Genomic DNA, 21,036 nt, shown 5'->3' with positions numbered 1-21,036 from the left:
TTATTACGAACAATTTATTACCGCAGAGTCGGTGTTCGCGCGATAGGACCTGAAAATTAGTTCTTTTTTCTGAGGTGAGACTACTTGGAATAGTAATAATAATTATTTCAGGACAATTTTTTACAAAAATTCTGCCTGAACAGATAAATGATATATTCATAAACAGAAATCCTTTTTTAAAATTTGAATTCAAATACCACACTGAGTAAGGCTGCTGTTTTTAACAAAATAAATTAGCTCGAGGGTCGAATAAAAATATTTTTCTACTCTGTAGAGAACGTGTATTCGTTGTTTAGAAGCAAACATTTTTCAAGTACATCGTTACCCCGTAACGAATGTTTAAAGGGTCGTAATATTTAATTTCCGTTGCTTCAGTCTCTCGATTATACAATTACTATTCTTTCATTAATTTGTCAGCTGCAACTGAGACTTCTTTTTAAACCCACGCGCGATTCATTGTCAGGAAGCTTGGGCTCGCTTATGACGAGCGGGATCGGACTATTGGAAAAGAGATAAACACGAACGCCTCATCGTGCGAAGCCCGTGCTTAACCGATCATTAATCATTGTCTCGAATTTCTCTCGGGAGTGACTTTGCTCGCAATTTTGAATTTCAACGAACGTGGATTTAATCTCGAAATTGGGGGGGAAAAACGCGAAACAGACGACGGTGTAAAAATCACATGCTGCGATAAGCCATTAGATTTGCCGCGGGTTGATCCAACTTTGACAGTAAATCACTCGAAATGAAAAAGAAAAAAAGACCCCATGCGTGACACGAAATAGCCATAAATTTCGTTTTCGACCGCAGAGCCACGGTTCAAGGTATTACCTTGGCAAACAGTGTGGCCAATGTAAACAGTCATTTGGAATCGTCACGACCGGCGGAAAACGGTTCAACCGGGTCTCCAGAAAGCAACCTTTCGACCCTTATGGCAATTGCAAATGCACGCGAGCAGTGTAACTTGTAATTACGTGTACCCTCGATGCATCCTCATCCAGACCTCTTGCAAGAAATTGGAAAGCTTGCAACAAATACCAGAATGTTTACCAGCAACATCGAGGACACTGAGAAGGAAGGTCTCAGATGCGATCCTGATCGATTTAAATTAAATTTGGCAGGACGACAGATTCCCATCTGCGATAAGCGTAACCATAATTACAGCTGTAGATGATGGACCAATTACAAGAAAAGTATGCATAAAAGTGACGTGGCGCTACACCTGTTGTCCCGGATGCAAGTAACTGAAAAGGAAAAGTTCATACATTTATAACATACGTACATAGTTCATTTTCTTCGCCGTGTTCCTTACACTCGGGCCACTTATTATTTATTCACACCGGTCTTGCCCTCGTTACAGCAGAATTAGATTCGATTCTGGCAGCATCTGTGGAGCACTTAAATCTTACTTCAATGGGTTTAAGACGCTCTTAGGAACGCAAAGTGGAGCGTGTTCGAAACAGTTAACGATCAGAGACTAGTTAGAGCTAGCAATGGGTATGTGACTCGTTTCGTCTCGCGAGTTTTCGAACAACTTAAAGAATCGAATTCCCGTATTACTTAAATTCGAATGAACATCGATTATCCGCGCAAAAATTAGTCGAAGATTCGTTCTCGGTGCACCCGATTTTTATTAAAACTTTCGAATATAAAGTCTTTTGTATTTTGTTCCGTAGTATTGACGTTTTACGTTTATAAGGATTCGTGACTTTGATGTATCGTCGACTGTAATTAAAGTCATCTTCGACCTATTTCTAGCTACGGCTGCATCGAGCAATTCACGAGTCGACATCGGTACGCAATTAGATGTTCGTACCGGGAGCCATACACGTGCGTGCACCAACGCGACAGTAATTTCGGTATCGGTTTATGCGCCGGTATTATGCGAGTCTCGTTGATAATTGTCGAGGGGTCAGGTACTCCGGTGTCGGGTGTAGTTAATGCCCTATATTTTCAGCTCGTTACACACGGTTGAAAGAGAGCGAACAGGGGAACCACATTGTGCGTGTGAACTGAATCAAATCGAGTGTCCTGGAGCACGGTGAACCGAAACTATAACTACGAGACCTTTTAGCCATTTCTAAAAATGTCATTAGACAGTGTTAACATATAAAAGGAGAGACAACAAGAAGAACTTTGTAAATATGTTGCTTTGAAGAGCACCGAATCAGCGTTTTATCTGGATTGGATAAAAATGGCGGTGGTTACAGGGAAAGTACAACCACACAGTTAGACGATATTATCTATTAATGGAGAACAATTTTCCTCGTCTCTGGCGGCTGGGTTATTATCGAGATTGGGTACAATCACCTTATAGGAAGTGGACTCTTTTGAAGGGAAATCAGATGACGAGGGTTCGACGAGACAAAGCTCAGTCGTCGCTGGATACTCTAACAATGGGTAATCCGCTAATTAATTTTGCCATTATGAGTGATCAAGTTGGTGATAATGGATAATCGACTTACTAATGGAGAACGAGGTAGGTCCTGCCGACAGAATGGAATAGGGAATTGGATGAAGTCACTGTGTCTAAGAGGACTTCTGAGCTGTTAATTTAAGGAGAGGATTGTGATATAATTTGTTCAGCCCTTAGTGTTTGCAGCCACTCAACAGCGACCTCTACCGCGCAGTGAAATATACCATAGAGGTTGCCCTCTTTTTAAATACGAAGCGAGCTCTTTAGAAAGTTTATAAGAATCTGGATTTCATGAAATACCTCCGTCATCTTTCCTTCCATGGTCATATAGTTTGCCAATCGCAAACTTATCGTGAACTGCGCACAATAACGTGAATTAAATTAAACTTCTATAACCGCTACAATAGAGGGAACCATTCGAGGAAGTTTCGTGAAATTTCACATTATAATTAGCTCCTGATCGTTATAAAAATGTATATTCGGTAATGTTCCGTTGATCGTAGTTGTACGAAAACGTCGAGGCGTATAAATATTACTAACAATGCGGCCAATCGATGGATGTCCTGTGCAAAGTTTCTCGATAAGGGATGCTGGCCCACCGAAAATAATTATCATAAGAGTTCCATCAATCCCTCTTCTCTTTCTCTCGTCGAGCGAGATACATGCCTTTGATCTTCGAACGTTTTGCAAAGACATTCAAGGAGGGAAAGAAATAACATTCCGAGATTACTGCCAAATGAAATTGCTAGACCGTTTGCGTCCGGGTGCATCTTAATCGCTCAGCTTTCGACGAACTTCCAACGACTTGTCGTTACAATGGCGCTGCGACGCGACTCTTAAAAGCGCACGGAGATTATTTGTGATGCAGATAGCACTCCATTTCGATTACTAGGATTAGAGAACCTGTCGACCTTGATCTATCGACAGCTCGGTAGGGCTGCGTTGGGTGGGAACAACGGCTGAGGAAACGAGAGGTTTCGGTTTAAATCCTGGTACAATTCGAACCTCCTACGCGTACGCGGCACACAGGCCCCACGAGGTGCGAGTCCAACCGTGCTGCATCTTTGTGGCGCATCTCGGATAAGGCTAATGCCGGTGGCATGAATCGCACCTCGTACCAAAAGAGCTGAAATGCAAGGTTCTCTTTAAATCGCGATAACGCCGCGCGCTGTGTTCGCAGTCTAATTAAAAGCGGGCGTAGCTACGGGCGAGACTCCAAAGTTTGACGCACGGTTGACAAAAGTTTGGAGAATAAGTTTATATCGAAACAATTCCATAGGTAATTTCAGAATTATTTAAGTGCCGAAGTTGGATGGTTTATCCTCTGCGAAACTCCCGGGGAAGGACCAACGCCGGATCGCGGGCGTTAAAACTAAACGAACCGTCCCTCGAAACCCCAGCAGTCGTCGAGCAAGCAAAAGACAAAGCACACGAGAATCATGATAATCCGTGGAGAACGCGGACCACGAGCGCGTTTTGGTCACCAAGAATCAACCAAATCCGGCACCTCGACTCTTTCGAATTAATAGCCCGCGCGAAATTGAATTTTCCACCGGCGCAGGATTATCCTTGGAGCAATCCAAACAGTCAACGAGTTCCAGAAGGCTGGTAAAACCGCCCCGGGATACGCGAGTAGCAGCCATCCGTCTTATTGCCTCGGCCCCGCCCCGTCCCTCTTTATTCCTACATGTTTACGTATGAAAATGATGCGCTCCGGTTAGACTCGGTCTCTTTCCGAGTGGCTGCGGAGCCTGGCTGGCTCGAGGTTCTATGTACCTCTGGATTACTCGCGTTTCCTCAGTTTCCCTCCGTCTGGCGCGCGCTGGTATTCCATGCGCGCATACGTTCGTTACCGCGGTATTATTACGTCTGGCAATCATTCGGACTCGCGCGGCCCTTTGCGAAGTAACCGGCAGAGCAAATTGCTTCTCGCTAATCAGATTTAAACGGGACTCCCGTAATTAAGGCGGTTTCTCTGTCCACAGTGGCGGTGCAAACGTATCGAAGATGCACTACCGGTCGTAAGTACACTCGTTGCTAGATGCATAACGATCTTATTAAATCTAATCCCGCTGGCATACGATTTTGGGTCGCATACCAAGCTTCAGCAACCACGGGGTTAGTAAACGAACGGGCCTCGCATATTTTGCAAGTCTGAGTAAATGTTTACCGCGACGAAGATCCTCTAACGTTCCTTCGTATCATTAAAATCAACGGAGGCACTGAAATTGCCCGATGGAATAACCTGGATTTTTTATAATATCACTCTGTGATGCTTAGAAAATTATTCGTCATGTGTGCAACGCGTAATTGTGCAACAGCTCAGTGTTAAGATTTAATCGAAATTTTAGTCACTTCAGTTGATCTCGGTTATCACACCACGATGATGCAAATATGTGGTCCTGTTTGTTTAGCTATAGATCGTTTAAAAAGACTCGGGCTAAAATAATAGACAGAATTTCCTGAGGTAGCTTCAAATCGAGAGAATTCATCTTCGAAGTTTTGTTAGGTACACCGGACTTGGTTCAAACACCAGTATCCTAGCCCCCAGCCGTTAACACGGAAGCGTATCGAAACCCTTCGCTCCGGCACGTCTCGTTCACGGAAACGCCCGAGAAGCCCACGGATTATTTGGAAAAAGTTCTTTGGCCAGATTAGAGTTTGACGACGCGAAGATTACCCAGACGGGTACGTGCGCCCTTTTTGATTGGTTCCGATGCTTCGTCGTTTTCTTCGTGGTCAACTTGCCAGGGGAGATTTATCAGAGAGTGGGATTATTACCGTGTAGTAAGTGGTGCATTTGATTACTTACTAACGTGGGAACGCCACTTTGTCGACCACAAAGTTTTGTTTATTAAAAGAAGAAAATTTTGAATGCATTGTAACCTAACATTTTGGTGTATCGTGTAACGATAAAGGGGCGAACGATCTTCTGCGCATCTACCTTGCGCACGTGCAGCGCTAGTGTCGCGTTACCATGGGTAATGATAATTTCTGAGCTTTTTATCGGTCTAAACACAATTTTATGGAAACCAAAAATAGTAGTAGATTTAAAAATTGGGACGAAGTTTTTTAGAAGTAGTTTTTGCCTAGATTCTTCTTCGAGGACCGTTGGGAAATATTTTTTTTCACGTCCCGTGCAGTAAAATGAACTAAGGGTATGAATGTAAGCGTCTATTTCAAAACGACCTCGGAAGTAATCTATCTTTTGGTACGGTTCTTTTAAGTTCATGTATCATTAACGCGCTAAAGAAAGCTACGAACATTGTGGAGGATTTCCTTGGTTTTTCACCGCGTTCCGTGTAATTAACGGCTGGTCCGGCGAACACGTGTCCGTTAGCTTGGCCACGCAACGAACAATCAAATTAGAATTGCAATTTTTTAGCGCGCATAAAGCGTAATGCTTTCGCAGCTGCGGCATTCGTTTTGCAGTTTCGCGTCAGTTTCTGAAGTTAATCCATTACCTAGCTCCTTTCTGCAGTCCGCGACAAAAGTATTCCCTTTATTGACGAACAGGATGCAAAAATTATTCGGAAATAGTAACAAACGAGAAAAACAAAAATGTTCCATTTTGTCCAACGTTCTAACTTTGACTTCCAGTGCTTTTGATAAATTTGTTAAAGTACAAAAGAGTTTTCGCTAATTTTTATAGTCGATTACACAATGCGCGGAAACTTTAAACGTAGCTGAAGTCTCCCGAGGAAACTAGCGAAGACAGAAGAGAAACTTTCGAGATTATCGTACGTGGAAGATATATTAGGCGGTACCGGTGCTCCTAACTGATTTATAAAGCTCGTTATCAGTGGCATAGTACATTAACACGGTGTCTGCCTTGTCGATACAATTCGTGGCTTGAAATTACCGTGCAACGTACTCGACAACCACCGCGAAACCTTTGGCTTCTAATCTCGCGCTAGACCCGAATCTTAAATTAGAAAATTGACAAAGTAAAATTATTCCCGGCTTTAATTAACAAATATTCACGGAGAAAACGAACGGGACGACGATAGATGTCTGTAGACACCGGCGGAGAATATTTTAATTTCATAATATCCGACGAAAATGAAATACGAACGTTTCAGAGCTTTTCTTCCCATACGTATAATACTGTTCCGGGGGAAAATTTTTACCACTTTTTTTGGAGTGTATAATTTACGGAGGATCCGTCTCTTTTGCCTGCATTTTCCCGGAAGTGCGGAGTTTATTTTTATTTTTGAAAGCAGAGCTGCGAGCGTTTATTTCATCTATTTTCACGGGCATTCTGAAGAAAGTACAAATAGGAAGACGAGCAAGAGCATCGTTTACCTTAAAATTTCCTCGTGTCGTGGGCGCAAAACACTCGCTTGTGTTCATAAAAACGCGACCGGGTGTTTTGGCCGCAAACGTCTCTTCTCCCGTCACTCTTTCGTTAAAGGTTTTTCATTCGTCGTAAATCATTCTGTACGGGAAGGCAAACGCGCAACCGTCGTCCCCTTTGTTTCTTAAAACGGGTAAAGCTTGGTGCATTCGAAGCCGCGCGAAGAATTTCATCAGAATTTCTCTTTCAAATACGCCCTCATTCATCCCACGACCGTAATGTCGAATCAATTATATTTATTTTCGCACCGAGCTATTCTGCGTATAACATTAACGCGTTTTTGGCGAAATCCAATTCCAACCACGCTGGAAATTATTAAAAAGCACCGCGCGAGAAACGAGCTTTTTTTTTTATGAATGTTCAAATTTTTTCAACACTCGGGAGAATTTTACTCCAATTCTATAGGTCACGGTATTTTACAAAGTGGGACGCGCCCTCCTTTCCAAGCTCAAATAAAGTTTGCGACATCCCTGTGCGCTCAAATATCTTTTGAGATCTCTTTCTGCGCTCAAATACCTTTCGAGGTCTCTCTTCGTCCTCGAGTACCTTTTTGAGGCAACCCTCCATACTCAAATAACTTTCGAGATCCTTTTGCATTTACGAATATCATTCGACCGCCCCTCTATAGTAAATTATCTCGTGACTTATAAATTGATGATATCAATGGACGATTATAATTTTCATATATGCAATCTATCGAATGGCGTGCTCGAACCATGTTAAAACGTACCATTTACATGCACAAACCAATGACGTGCCTAATAAGGCGGTCGAGTGGCGTTCGAGTATGGAAAATGCGTTTCCCGCTCGTCGGAGTCGGTTCGATTGTAATCCAGATGCAGGGGATTCGGGATTCGCCCCGTTAATGGCCGAGTCGAGTCGTCTTTATCAAAAATCCCCTCATTACGCTTGCGACCGAAACGGTTCGGGGCGTATTCGGTAAAGGTCGTCGATATCAGGTTCGAATTAATGCCCTCCACGTAATCCAACGCCGAAATTTTTGTCACAGCCGGTAGATAACTTCCAATGGGGGTGACTGGTTTTTGTCGAAGCGATTAATATGCACGCGCGGCGCTCGACGCCTCGAAAGGTCGCGAATTCGAACGTCGAAACGGTCCTGAAACTCGAGGAACAACAGTTCATCCTCCATGGATTTGGGGCAGTTTTTAAATCCCGGAACGTAAGCCTCGTACAATGTCCTCTTTTAGAACGAATTTTTGTTTTTTCCGACACTGGTCGCTCGATTCTTCTCTTTTACAAAAACGGGGGAAGAAAATTTCACCTACCTGCTTCTCAGGTTGTCGTAGACCCTGGACCGATAATTTGAGATGCAACACGATGAATGTTTCCATGCTAAAAGATCGATAACTCAATTTACGGGGCGCCTTCCTGTCCTTCAAGCTGTCGCGGATCAGTCTGAGACTTACGACAGCCTGAGAGAAATTTCGAAAGTACCGATTCAAATTAAAAGGTTCAGGACGAATAGCGTGCTTCGAATTTCGTTTCCCTAAAGCTCGTCTAGCATTCTAAATTCTATTTACGTTCACGTTTTTCCAAAGAAACGTCCGTGAATGGGGAAAATGAAAGCCAATGTTGCCCCATTTTCAGCTAGGAAACCTTAAAGCGCGGTATTTAATAAGGAGCAGAAACATCGGTTCGGCTTTTCAAATTTTTCAAGTTACCGCATCATATTAGAAACTGGGTCGAGCTACGAACATTTTCTAAACGGGGGTAAAGAAAATTGGCGGAGGAAAAGCATTGAATGGCGGAACGAACATTTTCTATAATACGACCCTTTTTTTTTTTTAGTAAACACAACGATGAAGGTGCATTGTGCAGTCGCGTTTCCCTCGCTAAATGAAACTATGCGTAGGAAAGTTTCTACCATCCGAGTTTCCAGAACCATCCTGTACATCTGTATTAGTGTTCTTTCGTGCGTTCGACGTCTTACAAATCGTTGATCGCTCAGACAGCAAAAGTTCGACGCGATCTTTCGAGCAACGACGAACTATTTCGACGAGGCGAGGCAGAATGTCAGCCCGAAGGGGAGGACGTAATCTCTCGTCGAAAGTAATTAGACTGAAAAAGGTTGAACGAGAACCAGTCGGAAAGAGAATTATGATCGGATTTCGAACAATTTAAAAAAAAAAGCTTTCCAACGAAGGCAGGCATTAGATGCAAGCTACGTGGGCTTTTATGAAAGTGATGAAAGCTTGGGAAATATTCGTGATACGAAGTGAAAATATTACGGTCTTTATTAATATCTAACGAGTGCAATGTTTGTTCAAACTCTGATCAGGTTATTTAAAGCACTGGGGATGAAACGATATTTCAATATGTGGATACAATTTGTTTTTAAAATGTTTGCCCCAAACATCGTCGAAATGCATTCGTAAATTCAACTGACGGAGAAACGACATGTTTCCATCAGTATGATTTGTAGACGAACGTTGGGCGATGTTTGACTAAACATTTTAGGAATATTCCGAACAGAAACCTTCTACCCTTTCATCCAAATCAGCTCGCGAAGTTTCATCGTTCCTTTACATTTCTTTCAAAGCCTGCGCGGATAAACAGAAAGCAAAGAGTACGTCTCGTTGACGTAAGAGGCATTTCAAGAACTGAGAAGACACAAAGGCACATGTTTAATGCGAGGTTCAAACCGAAATTTACTTCAAATGTATTTTGAATAGCAAACAAAAAATGGTTCGAGTAAATTTTATTCAGTTTGAGATGACACGCCCACATAACGAAAACAAATAACACCACATTTACAGCCATAAAATATTCGAAACATTGTCTAATTTATCGGACGATGGAATGTTGGTCTGTATTTTATTATTTCCACAACGTTTCCGTTTATCTATGTTCCCATGGTGCATCGAGTTCAACGAAGAAAGTCTTTCAAGAGATTGAAAGGCGACCTGTAACTTCGCGAAACTAAAACCCGAAACGTCGATTTACCTACGGCTAGCCTTGGCTTAATGATTAATTTCACGAAAGGTCCGTTACTCGGGCCTTTGCTTCAATGATGCCAGGCATTCGTGCTTTTAATCCCACGTTTTCTTGCTTTATCATCCAGCGAACGAAAGAGCTAGCCCATTTACCGCGCAGACTGCGAATCGCTCGAAAGTGATAGATCGTATCCTGTCGCTAAATCTGTAGGTCAGCATCCGCTGATCAACCCCTTCGCTGGAGATCTTTGGGAATTTCTTCCTACCCTTCTCAAAGCAACGGAGCTCAAAATGCTGTACCGAGCTGAAAAGATTGCTTTTGAGTGGCGTTCACGATGCAAGAGGAATCCATCTTCTCGCAAAATACGTCTTCATGATAAATAATTTCGTGGCGCTGTCTAACGTTAACAGAACTCTGACTGTAGCCTATACTTTTCGCCGGAACATAAAAGACAACTGAACAAAGTTTCATCCGATTTGGACGAAAAGAGTGGGAGTTACAGGGAGATCACAAACACACAGACTGAGTTTTATTTTAATAATTCACGGAGCTATCTTGATTAACAGTGAAATAGTAACTTATTTCAAAAATTCTGATCACTAAATCTGAATTCCATCCTGTGACAAGCTCCACCCCTTCCCAGAACACGTCACGAGAATCGTGAAAAATTGTCTGCCAGGCGTTACCATCGAAATCTACGTCTGCTCGAGAGGAGACATTAGCGAACTCGAGTTGTCCGGATCCGTTGGTTCGTGAGATTGAGTTTTGGAAAACATCTTTCGTTTCCATCAGAAGACTCCTGAACTCATCGAAGCTGAGTTCGCAAAATAATCACTCGGTTAAGGAGTGGAATTGTACGAAAGACTGTTTGAGATTCAACATCGACTTCGATCTTTAAAAAGTTTCACGCAAGCATAGCATGTTAAGGGCACTCTGCTTAACTTTAGTAACTTAAATGTCACTGTTACTTTTAATGACATCAAGAAACGTCTGTGAGAAGAGTTTCGACGGAGAAAATCCGATGATGGGATTGACAGTTTCCTCGAACTTGTTCTCTGAAGCAAGTTAGTTTATTCGTCCTGTTAGTGATGGATTTCGACACCTAATCCAGATTTGCAAGTATCTGAACGATAAGAAGATAAGTGAATAGCGAAGAAAGCTATTGAAAATAAAAATGTAACTGTAATTCAATGTGCGACTACACTCAGGATAGAGGGTCGTTATTAAAGGATCTAGTATGTTGGGCGGAGTGCAGAGACAAGAATTACAGTAATGGGGATAACCAAATGGCACGATGGGGGATTCTTAAGTGACCTTGAGCGACCAATTAATTCGCTTCTGCACACCTCGCAATTTTATCAAGTTTCAAAGTTTCTTTGAATGCTCTTCCATCGTGGGAACAGGGGTTCGTCGATAAAGAAAAGCGAAGAGACAAAGAAAATAGCGATGGAGGGACAATTCTCCAGTGTCCTTGAGCGGCCAATTGATTCCGCATCGAACAAACTATCGTCTCCTCACCCCGTCTTTTAATCGTGTTTCTATCTGTAAAGTTTTATTAACACGTTAACGAACAACGCCAAGAACTCATCCCAAATCAATCGAAGTCCGCCATTGAACCTCGCGGGACCATTCCTTGGATCCATTCGTCGTTGAAGAGAATCGAAATCCCCCCAACCAACGCAAAATCAACGAGAGCTGATCGGTCGAAGAGTGTCCGCATCCCCGTGTATTTTGGCGCGGCGGTGTTCGCGCGTTGGATATTCTAATGGGCGGCGCTGGTGGCGGGCCACGGGTGCATTTAGTCGAATGGGTTAAAACTGCGGTTATTTGCGGTGCACTTCAATCGAATTGGCCGCCGTTTGCATAATCTCCGCCCGCCTTCGCGTGTACGCCAAGCGTTCGGTCGGCATTCGCGCAGATTCTTCCGCGTTTCTCGGCGAACTTTTTCCCTCGTCACCCTATTTTCTCTCTCGATCCGTCTGCCCTCCCTGCCCCGCCCGATGAAAACGTTCCACGGTTTCCCTCCTTTTCCCTTTGCCAGAACTGTTTACGAGCAGATGCGCCCAGATTTATTCCAGCCGCTCGCCCAAGGAGCCATCGATTCCTCGATCGTTTCCGCACGCCATATATCCTGGATGCCAGGTATGTTCCCGAAGTAAGGAGTTCTTTGCCGTGGCCCTATACGGTAGTTAATCGCCCGAAGGCGCTACGTATTCTCCGATTATTGCGACCAGGGGACTGGAACTGCTTGGCTGTGTGATATAGTAGGGCATTGTCGCGCAGATCGCTAACCAAATTACTCGCGGCGTACATTGGCGAACTAAACACGATGGATGGAATTCCGCTTTAGAGATTAGAGTGTAATAGTGGACGTGTTCTACATGGATTAGTGACTTTATTACTGAAAGAACGTCTGTTGACTCATCAGTGGACCCTGCCTTAGACGTCATTTGATGGTCGGTCGAGGAGCAGGTATTGCTTCGCGTGTTGACGCATTATTCCGAGGTTCTTTTATACCTATATCACCATGATTCGATGATCACAAGTATTTAATTCACCGACTAACCGCTACGCAATAAGGGGTAAAGACCCATCGTTGAGGAAGGGCACTTTAACGACCCAATATTGCACGTGATGCTTTCTTGTGGGTCTATTCTATTCGATTTAAGTCTATAGCACTCTAATAACATCTAGAGACTAGAAGAGTGTATGTAATGGAGATGGGTCGAGTACTTATGAGAGAGATAAGGGTTGGGTGTCCCTCTCGTGGCGAATGCAGGAAGTGCCGTCCACAGTATTACGAAAGAAGCATTGCCAATATCGCCTAGCGAGCATTCTAGCCCCTCGTAACAGCTGAAAAGAGTACCTCTGGATAAGGTGACCAAAATATTCAACATTAAGTTTTAAGAAGATTAATGTCTGACAGTATTACTATCAAGAAAGAAGGACATACTTTTATCACATCGTCGACATCACTCAGGTGCATCGTAGTTCCTTATAGTATCAGCAGTATCTGAGAAGAATGCCTCTGACAGAATATCGTATCATATGAACTAATGACTAATAGCATTGCTATCAGGAAAACGTAATTTATGGATGAAAGGACAGATTTCTCTGCCATACTTTATAGCTCTCTGCAGTATCGCTGCTCTTACGGCAAATTAATGTCGTCGGAGCTAGCTGGAGATAGAATGCATGAATCGTAATGAAGAAACGCAAGTCTGAACGTCTGATCTTTATGACAAATAGCTCGAGTACGTATGAAATGTAAAGTCACAAGATAATTTTCACGACCCCAACATTGGAGTTAGGGTTACAGCCCACGTTTGGCGAAGTGGAATGGTCTCAAAGCTATCGATAACCACAATTTGTATACTTGTACACCCCAGAGGGAGTATCGTGAAGGTTCTAATTAAGAGATAGTGGCAACACATGTGAGGGGAAAGATTGGATAGTGTGACTTTCCGGGTTCACCGCTACTTGGAGATAGTTTGGCACTTCAGATTCTGTAACTACAACTACTTTAAGCCCTGTGGGAGTTTTGCCACAGACCAATAAATCAATCGACCTACCGGTTGAATGGCAATTGGGAGTGGATAATGGATCAGCAGCGCACAAGAACACGTATAGACCGGGACAATTAATTGTCTAAACTCCGACGAATCTGGGAATCTCAGTAATCTGAGGGACTCTCTTGAAAGCTAGAACAATGGGTTATCGGAAAAGATCAAGCTGTCTGAATCTTTACGGTGCGGATCTTGCAACGTTCAGCTTCTCTTGCGGAAGCTAAAACGCCAGCTAAGGGATTCACCCTTCACTAACAAGATTTCGGGGTGGTCATGACTTTTCACCAATTGCAAAGCTGCACATTTTTGGGTGGGACGATGTGGAGCAAGGTATATCAAACATGAAGAAGGGTCCGTTGGATTTTCCTCTCAACCTTTTTATCGCGTCGTCTTTTCCAACCCTCAGCGACGATCGAAATCGCTGAAAATTAGTTTTCGATATACCTTTGTTGCAAAATAACTATACACCCGTGGCCCTCGATGTACGAGTAAAGTTCAAATGTGCCCCTAGATTCGAAATACGGATGCGAGTTTCGAGGTTATGACACGTAGTTTTGCCCGGCGCCATTGTAATTATTGCTGCAGCATCTACAAATGGCGAATCGCGTCTGCGTTTGTGCGCGTCTGAAACGTCGTGGTACTTTCAAAGCTCGATTTTCTTTTGTAATTAATCTAGTAATGAGTTCAATAATGGGTTTTGAAATTTCCTCGTCAACTGCAACGGTCTCCTGCCCCCCTTCCCCCCCTCAACCGCCCTCCGAGTGAGGTATTAAATTCTCTTCTGTAAATTGATTTCGTTCGTCCATTCGAATACAATTTTATGCGCCTCCGGGCGCTTTATCCTAACTGGTTTTGTAAATTTTATACCGAATGCTTTGTTTCTCGTTCGACGTCATAACTCACTTGCGTTGGCTCGTCTTTATCGAACGTTTATTTTTGATTTACCGTCGTTAACTGTACCGTACTGGGAACAGCCTCGTAGAAGGAGTTCTACGATTCGTTTGACGTCAATTTTGATGAATATTCGCGCAAACGTTTGTTGATTTAACCTAAAAACTGCGCTATGGATCGATGTTGCTCCATTTTGGCTTTACAACCGCCTCTAATGTCGGACCCATTTTATCGTTGGCTGGCGTAACCCTTGAAATAAATGAAATCTTTTAGATAAAAATTAAAAATCTCTGAAAAATGGAGGGGGGAGATAAAGTAGGAAATATCGTCTGACGTATAGTCTGCTTCTACGCGGAAGTACAACGATACGATTATCTGGAAAAATCGATTACCCGAACATCCTGTCTCTCGACTAGTTCGTATAACCGAGGTTCTACTGTACCTAATTGGTTCTCCCTCGGGTCAGATTCCCTCGGTTGCAGCGAGGGTTAGCTGCAGAAACTGACGAGGAACGCTCACGAAGTGTCCGACGTCAATTTTGACAGAACTTTGCAAATTTGTAGATCGAGCAAAACCAAACGAGACAAAATTCTTTCTAGCTGCAGACCCTAAAGTTTAAGGGATGAATTTATAACATAAAGGGGGTCCCCACCTAACCGCGATTACAGTTTTTTTCAATCACTATGAGAAAACTCAGTCGAACACGTGCATCGAAGTGTTCTAAACATTTGGAATTTCCAAATTGTTTGAAACACTTTGGGACACGTGCGCTGGCGAATTTCCATGATTGGAAATTTGTTCTTTCTCAGGAGATAGTTTCTGTTTTCAGTTACGTCTGCGTATCGGAAATTCATATAAAATCAGTTTTCAAATTTAATTTCCGACAAATTGTTGCACAAATTTTGCTGCCCCCCGACTTGTTTTTTGTAAAATTGCCCCCACCCCTTTGTCTTGAAAGTCGTTATGAAAATTAGGAAGTTCTGTAAAAGTTTGTTTACAATTTTTAACAGAAAATAAGGAAATGCGTAGCAGTAACATGCCGATGGTTAGTAATTTTTTTTTTATAACAAAAGTTTGCACAGTTTCGAACTCGAGAATAGCCATCGGGGGTAGCTCGGTTCGTTTCGAACAATTTGCACACTTTCTCAGTCCCTTTACCGCGCAACTTCACGGCCCGCCTTCGAGGCAACAATTTCGAAGCCCTCTGTCTCTTGGGCTTATTTTTTCGCTCGTGAAATAAACATTGTCCGGTCGGAAGTTTAAATTGGTTTATTCGGTGTCGATCCAGACCACGTTTCGCCGCGCGGAGAATAAATCAGCTCGGTCGGGGAAATCGGGTAGAATTTTATTAAAAATTTGCCTCGCTGAAATATTCATTACATGCAATTTCGATTACCCTACGACTCCCCCGTCCGCGAGAACAACGCGTTTCGGTTGTATTTGCATTCATATTCATCGACCGACGAGAATGAGAATCGCGGTACGTAATTCACGTGCCGCATCATTAAATCGTTAAAAACGTCGATTACTCCGCTTGTTTCGATCGCTACAAGATGCTTCTAAACTAAAATCGGTCGAACTATCGAAATCTCTTTAAAAATAATCAAATTTCAAACGGTTGATTATATCGAAAAACAGTTTGGAAAAGGAAATTTTATACAGAGTGTTCGGCCACCCCTGGGAAAAATTTTAATAGAGGATTCTAGAGGATTCTAGAGGCCAAAATAAGACGAAAATCAAGAATACCAATATGTTGATGGAAACTTCGTTAAAAAGTTAATACCAATTAAATTCAAAAATTTCAAATCGTTCTGGAAAAATTATTTTCGGTTGCGGGGGTCAATTACAATCAGTTTTGGTGAATACACATACTTTCAAAATCCTACCCACTTTCGAGAAAAAAATTCGAGTAAGTGCTGAAAGTTTTGGGTGAAAAAAAAGACTTTCGAATCGTCTTGGAAAAATTATTTTTAGTTACAGGGGTCTATTGCAAGCATTTTTGGTCAACAGACATATCCCCGAAATCCTACTCAGTTTCGAGAAAAAAATTCAGTATGGTCGGAACTTTAAAGGTTGATAACTGTTTAACGAAGCCTTCATCAACAAATTGGTATTCTTGATTTTCGTCTTATTTTGGCCTCTAGAATCCCCCATTGAAATTTTTCCCAGAGGTGACCGAACACCCTGTATAAGTAACAATTGCAATTGTAATTGTAAAGTTTGTAGATACTTAAAGTTTGCCTGTATGGTGAAACGAAGTCTAGATAGAAGAGAAAAGCATTTGTAAATGTGAATTCGAGAATTCATACGACTCGAGTGGCAATCATAGGATCAGGTTACAGAACAGAATACGATGGAACTCGCCGTTTCATCTTGTCTTCCCTACTTTACATATCGTGTTCAATTTACTAATATTTGAGACTCGACTTGACTGCCGCTCCTCGACTTTAATGGAAAAATCGCCGTTAATAAAAGCAAACGTTGTTTCACGTAATATTTTTGCGATCTTCCCCCGACAGCGATTAAACATCGATATACACTGTACGTTTATACAAAGTTCCGTCAAAATCTGCGTCTGACAGTTCTCGATACCCTCGTCAGTTTCGTAAGGAATCGAGGTATTGCGCATTCTGAGAACTGGGATTATAAATCGTATTTCAAATGACACCGTACGTTGCAATAAAATATTAATTTATATACGTATAACAGTAAAATAGAAGGTCCATGTTTCGGTATGAATATCTTTCAAATCATTAATTATTCATTTATTCAAGAAATCCAATTAGCAATTTCTCATTCTGGTTATATTGAACATAAATTATAACATACTTGCTGAGAACAAACCGAGTTATGCCGACTGTACTCATTTGTCACTGCACGCACAGACGGAATTCCTGATTAGAATCCCCCCTCCACGCCCCGATTAATAGGCTTAGGATAAGAAAATTGGCGAACCTGACATTTTCATTGCTCTTAATGCTCTTTGAAGTCGGCTGGATCGAACATTTAGGAGTTCTTAAGCTCTATCATTCGTAAGAACCGTATACGCTCCGTTGCGCGGAAATTTGCAACCAAATTGTTCAGAAACACCGTGTACGTCAACGAGGGTTGAAATGGAAAAACCGTGTCCCCAAGGCCGCTCCGCTTCAATGACCTTTCACCCTCCAGCGTGTTTGCTAATGACTTTTGCTGGACGCCCAGCATCCCCGAGGCGGCGCTTTTGAAAAGGGCATCTTCGCGCGAGTACCGTGTCAAATCTCGAGAAACTGACGCGGAAAATTCCGTCAGCGATGGACTGAAACCCTTCAAAACCCACGCCCGTCTGACATGCCAATTAGCCCTCCCTATTGGACATCCATAACCTAGACGTACTTCACTTATTCGGGGGGATACTACTACTTGTTGCCTGCAGACACAAAAAATTTTCCAAGATGTCCAGAGCCTGAATTATGTGTTGCTTTATTGTACCCCCTTTTATTTCACTTCCTGCCCCTTCATACATTGAATATATCAGCCTCTTAGTAAGATTCTAAGGACTCGTGTCAGAGAAGTACTCAGAAACCTGTGAAACCTTGCCTTTGATTAGCGTCAAAGGCTCTAGTGGAAAGATTGGTTACTTGACATCTTGAACACAGGAACAGAAGCTATTGACGCTGAAGAAATACAGACACTTATGTGCAATAACAGCTTGTTCATCACACTGAACAAGATCACCCTAACGAAGAAGTAGAGACGCATAGATTTGCAGATGACAAAGTTGCAAAGCGATTTAAGAACCTCTGATCACCTAGGTCAATACTGGCCAGCCGGAAGTCTCGATCCTGTAGCATGCGAGTGACGCCCATTTTTTATTGTGGGGTCAGGTAACGCGCGAGGCATTCGGAGAGCGAAGATTGAAAATGCTCGATTCAATTTCCCCGCGACCCTTAGCGGATACGTAAATAGACAAAGTGCCGTTGAAAAAATTCCAATTATCCCGGCTGTTCTCAGCAGACAGGGAGAGAGAAATAGAGCAAAGATTAAATCCCCCAGGAGTGCCGCGAAATTAGAGATTAAAGCGTTAACGAATCCCGGCAGTTTGAGGATAGCTTGCGTGTGTGCCGTGGCCAGGCGATGAACTGGTCTCCCTGTTTAATTTGTCACGAACGAAAAACGAGTAGCCTCTCACCTGTCCTCAGCAGGGTACCGAGCAGCAATATCGTGAGCCACATTTTGTTCGAGCACCTTCCACACCTGAAGCACGATTCACCGATCGAAGTGGAACGGCTCCTCGCCTGTGGCATCGAGTGTCTCATCGTTTGCTCCACATCTGACGACGGGACCACCTCTTCGCGCGAACCGATCCACCCCATAAAAACACCACGCTATCACTCCGCGCACCAGAATTTATAATAGAATCCGCGGGGCACGGTGAACGTTGTTCCAAGCTCAAATCGAACTACTCTTTCGTCGAGAATGGCCCGACTGAGGTCTGCGTCTCATTTCTCTGGGTGTACCAAGGTTTTCCTTTCAACCCTTTGAAACGGGGCGATTGGACGGTGCGTTCCTGCGGTGCCCGTGTTCTTGCGAGAAACTTTCGAGGTACGCTCGCCTCATTAGCCCGCCCTTTCAGCGGGATCCACCCGAGGTCATCCGGCGTCGTGTTTAATCAGCAAATCCGCCGATCAAACCGCCGACCCTTCGCGCGCATTCGTCCGCCTCTTCGACGACTAATTAGCACGGAAATTAATTATCCCCTCCGCGGGGAGGGGACCGTGTCTTTCGATCCCCCGACTGTCCCCGGGATCCTCCTTCAGTGCCGTCCAATAATTCCGACGTTGATTTGCCGCGTTTCCGAGTCTCCACTTCTTTCCGTTCTTTAATTATTGAATCTCGAGTGTTGGTTCCCTCCGCCGGAGGGGGATTTTCCACGAACCGACGAAACGTATTCGCGACACAGCCACGTGCCGCTTTACCCCCTCACGGCACGTGACGCTATACCCGCGATTCTCAGTCGTCGATCGGGACACACCACTCGCCCCGAACGCGCGGTTAGGTGTCCAAGAGATCGCGCCTCCTCACCGTCGAACTCACTCCGCCGCATCCGGTCGTGTTCCATCCACCGATCCACGGCGTTTCGCGGCACTGTATCGCCCCCTCAAGGGAATCCCAACTATCGATGGATCCGATACGGTGCACCCACTTGTCACTGGAAGGATCACGGTATCGGGGAAGCACCGAGGTATCCGGAGATTATTTCACGTTTAAACGTCCACGTGCCACTTTCACAGACTCCTAGTCCTGGACCGAGCGCGGGGCCGTTCGAAAGTTTACACGCGACGATTCTACGCGACAGCGTCGTTGACAGCCGCCGGGAACCTTTACCATCGAGAGTTCGTAGTTGACAGAAAGCCTTGGCGGGAGCTGCACGACGAATAAGGTGCCACTCCCACCCGCGCATGCTCCTCCACTCTGGATCGTCGTGCCCTCTCTGTCGCGGGCGCCCTCCGTCTCTGTCCCCCATTAACGTCCGCTCGCTCTCGGCGTTATTTCTCTCCTTACCTCGCCCTTCGCACCGCCAGCCCGCTCCCCCACCTCCCCTTCGTCCCGTGCGTGTGTTCCTTCGTACGAACGCGCTTTTCTCTCGTACCGAACGAAAACGCTCCACCGCCCTACCGGGGGCACGTGCTCCGCCGCCTGGCCGATCCGCGAACTAATTAACGCGGGGAATATCAGTCCGAGAATCGGGCATGTTTTGCGGAACGCGAATCACCCTTTGAAACGCTCAGATCTCGAACAGTCCTAAAGAGAATCGCCAATCGCGATGGCGTCTGACATTTAATCAGCGGGCCTAGAAAAAACCATAACTTTCACCTAGTATATTACGACCCCTTTAACTCGGGAATTGTCCTCCCAGTTGCTTTAGCTTCAGGGTATACTTTGGGAACGTGGACGTAGGAACTTAGAAATTAATAAGTAGTATTGGATGGCTTTGATCAGCCATCGAAGGGGTTAACAGAAATTTACTCGACGGTGTCTAACGGTTTCCTTTATTGGTTATAATACCTTTCCTTAACGCCAGGAATCATATTGCTGAGTCCTAGCTATACAGAGAGCTTGAAGGATCTGTACTGGAAGGTATTGCGACTCGTACAGAGTCAGACGTTTTAGTCGGCTTTCAAAGGCCGACGACTAAACAAATATTATTCTACACGGTCCACATTCCTCTCGAACATGATACTTCAGCTTGCGACCGAGTATAAATTACTCGACACGGTCCACGTTTTCACTAAATTCGTATTGTTACGGAAATCACTCATCCAGTTGGACGCTATAGCGATGAGAGTTTAACATGTGAGTCTTGATAATATTTGTTGTATTTGTTGGGTATTTCATCCATTTTTAAGGTCTTAAACGGAGCAAAAATTACGTGAAATCCATATACCTCTCGGAATACTATATTCCCTTTAACCTCGGTATCACCTTTCCAGTTCCCACATATATCGATTGATGTGTGGAAGGATTGCGGGGGATTTAGGAGTAGTGTTGGATCAGAGGTGTCCTATACTAATGAGGACTAGAAAAATCAATCCTGCAAAGAACCATAACTGATCCTAGTTACATCAACGAGAGCTGGACAAATTAATCCTTAAAGGAATTATGAGTCCTGTTGGATCAGACGTTATAGTCAATTGTCATAAAAAGATTAGTCCAGTTCTCTGCTGATCAGGACTTAAAAGATCAGTTTTGGGGAAGAGTTGCGTCAGTAGTTACAGTCAGCCATCGTAAGGCATGCCCTAAGATACAGAAATTACTCGAACGCTACACTAAATCATGCTTCCAGTCGTACGGATGTTTAATAATAATATCGA

General features: G+C 43.7%; 1 protein-coding gene across 1 annotated transcript in view; it reads right to left on the bottom strand.

The window, feature by feature from the left end:
• The window catches only part of LOC143343698 (uncharacterized), a 58,884-nt gene extending 39,301 nt beyond the window's left edge, over positions 1-19,583 (bottom strand). The window contains exon 1 of the mRNA XM_076768853.1: positions 18,354-19,583. Coding sequence (XP_076624968.1) covers positions 18,354-18,537 — 184 coding nt within the window. The 5' untranslated portion in view covers positions 18,538-19,583. The remainder of the gene's footprint in view (positions 1-18,353) is intronic.
• Between the last annotated feature and the right edge of the window lie 1,453 nt (positions 19,584-21,036).

This window comes from Colletes latitarsis, chromosome 7 (assembly GCF_051014445.1).
Source record: "Colletes latitarsis isolate SP2378_abdomen chromosome 7, iyColLati1, whole genome shotgun sequence".
Taxonomy (NCBI): Eukaryota; Metazoa; Arthropoda; class Insecta; order Hymenoptera; family Colletidae; genus Colletes; species Colletes latitarsis.
Note: the sequence above shows the minus strand (reverse complement) of the source record. Positions and strands in the feature narration are given on the sequence as shown.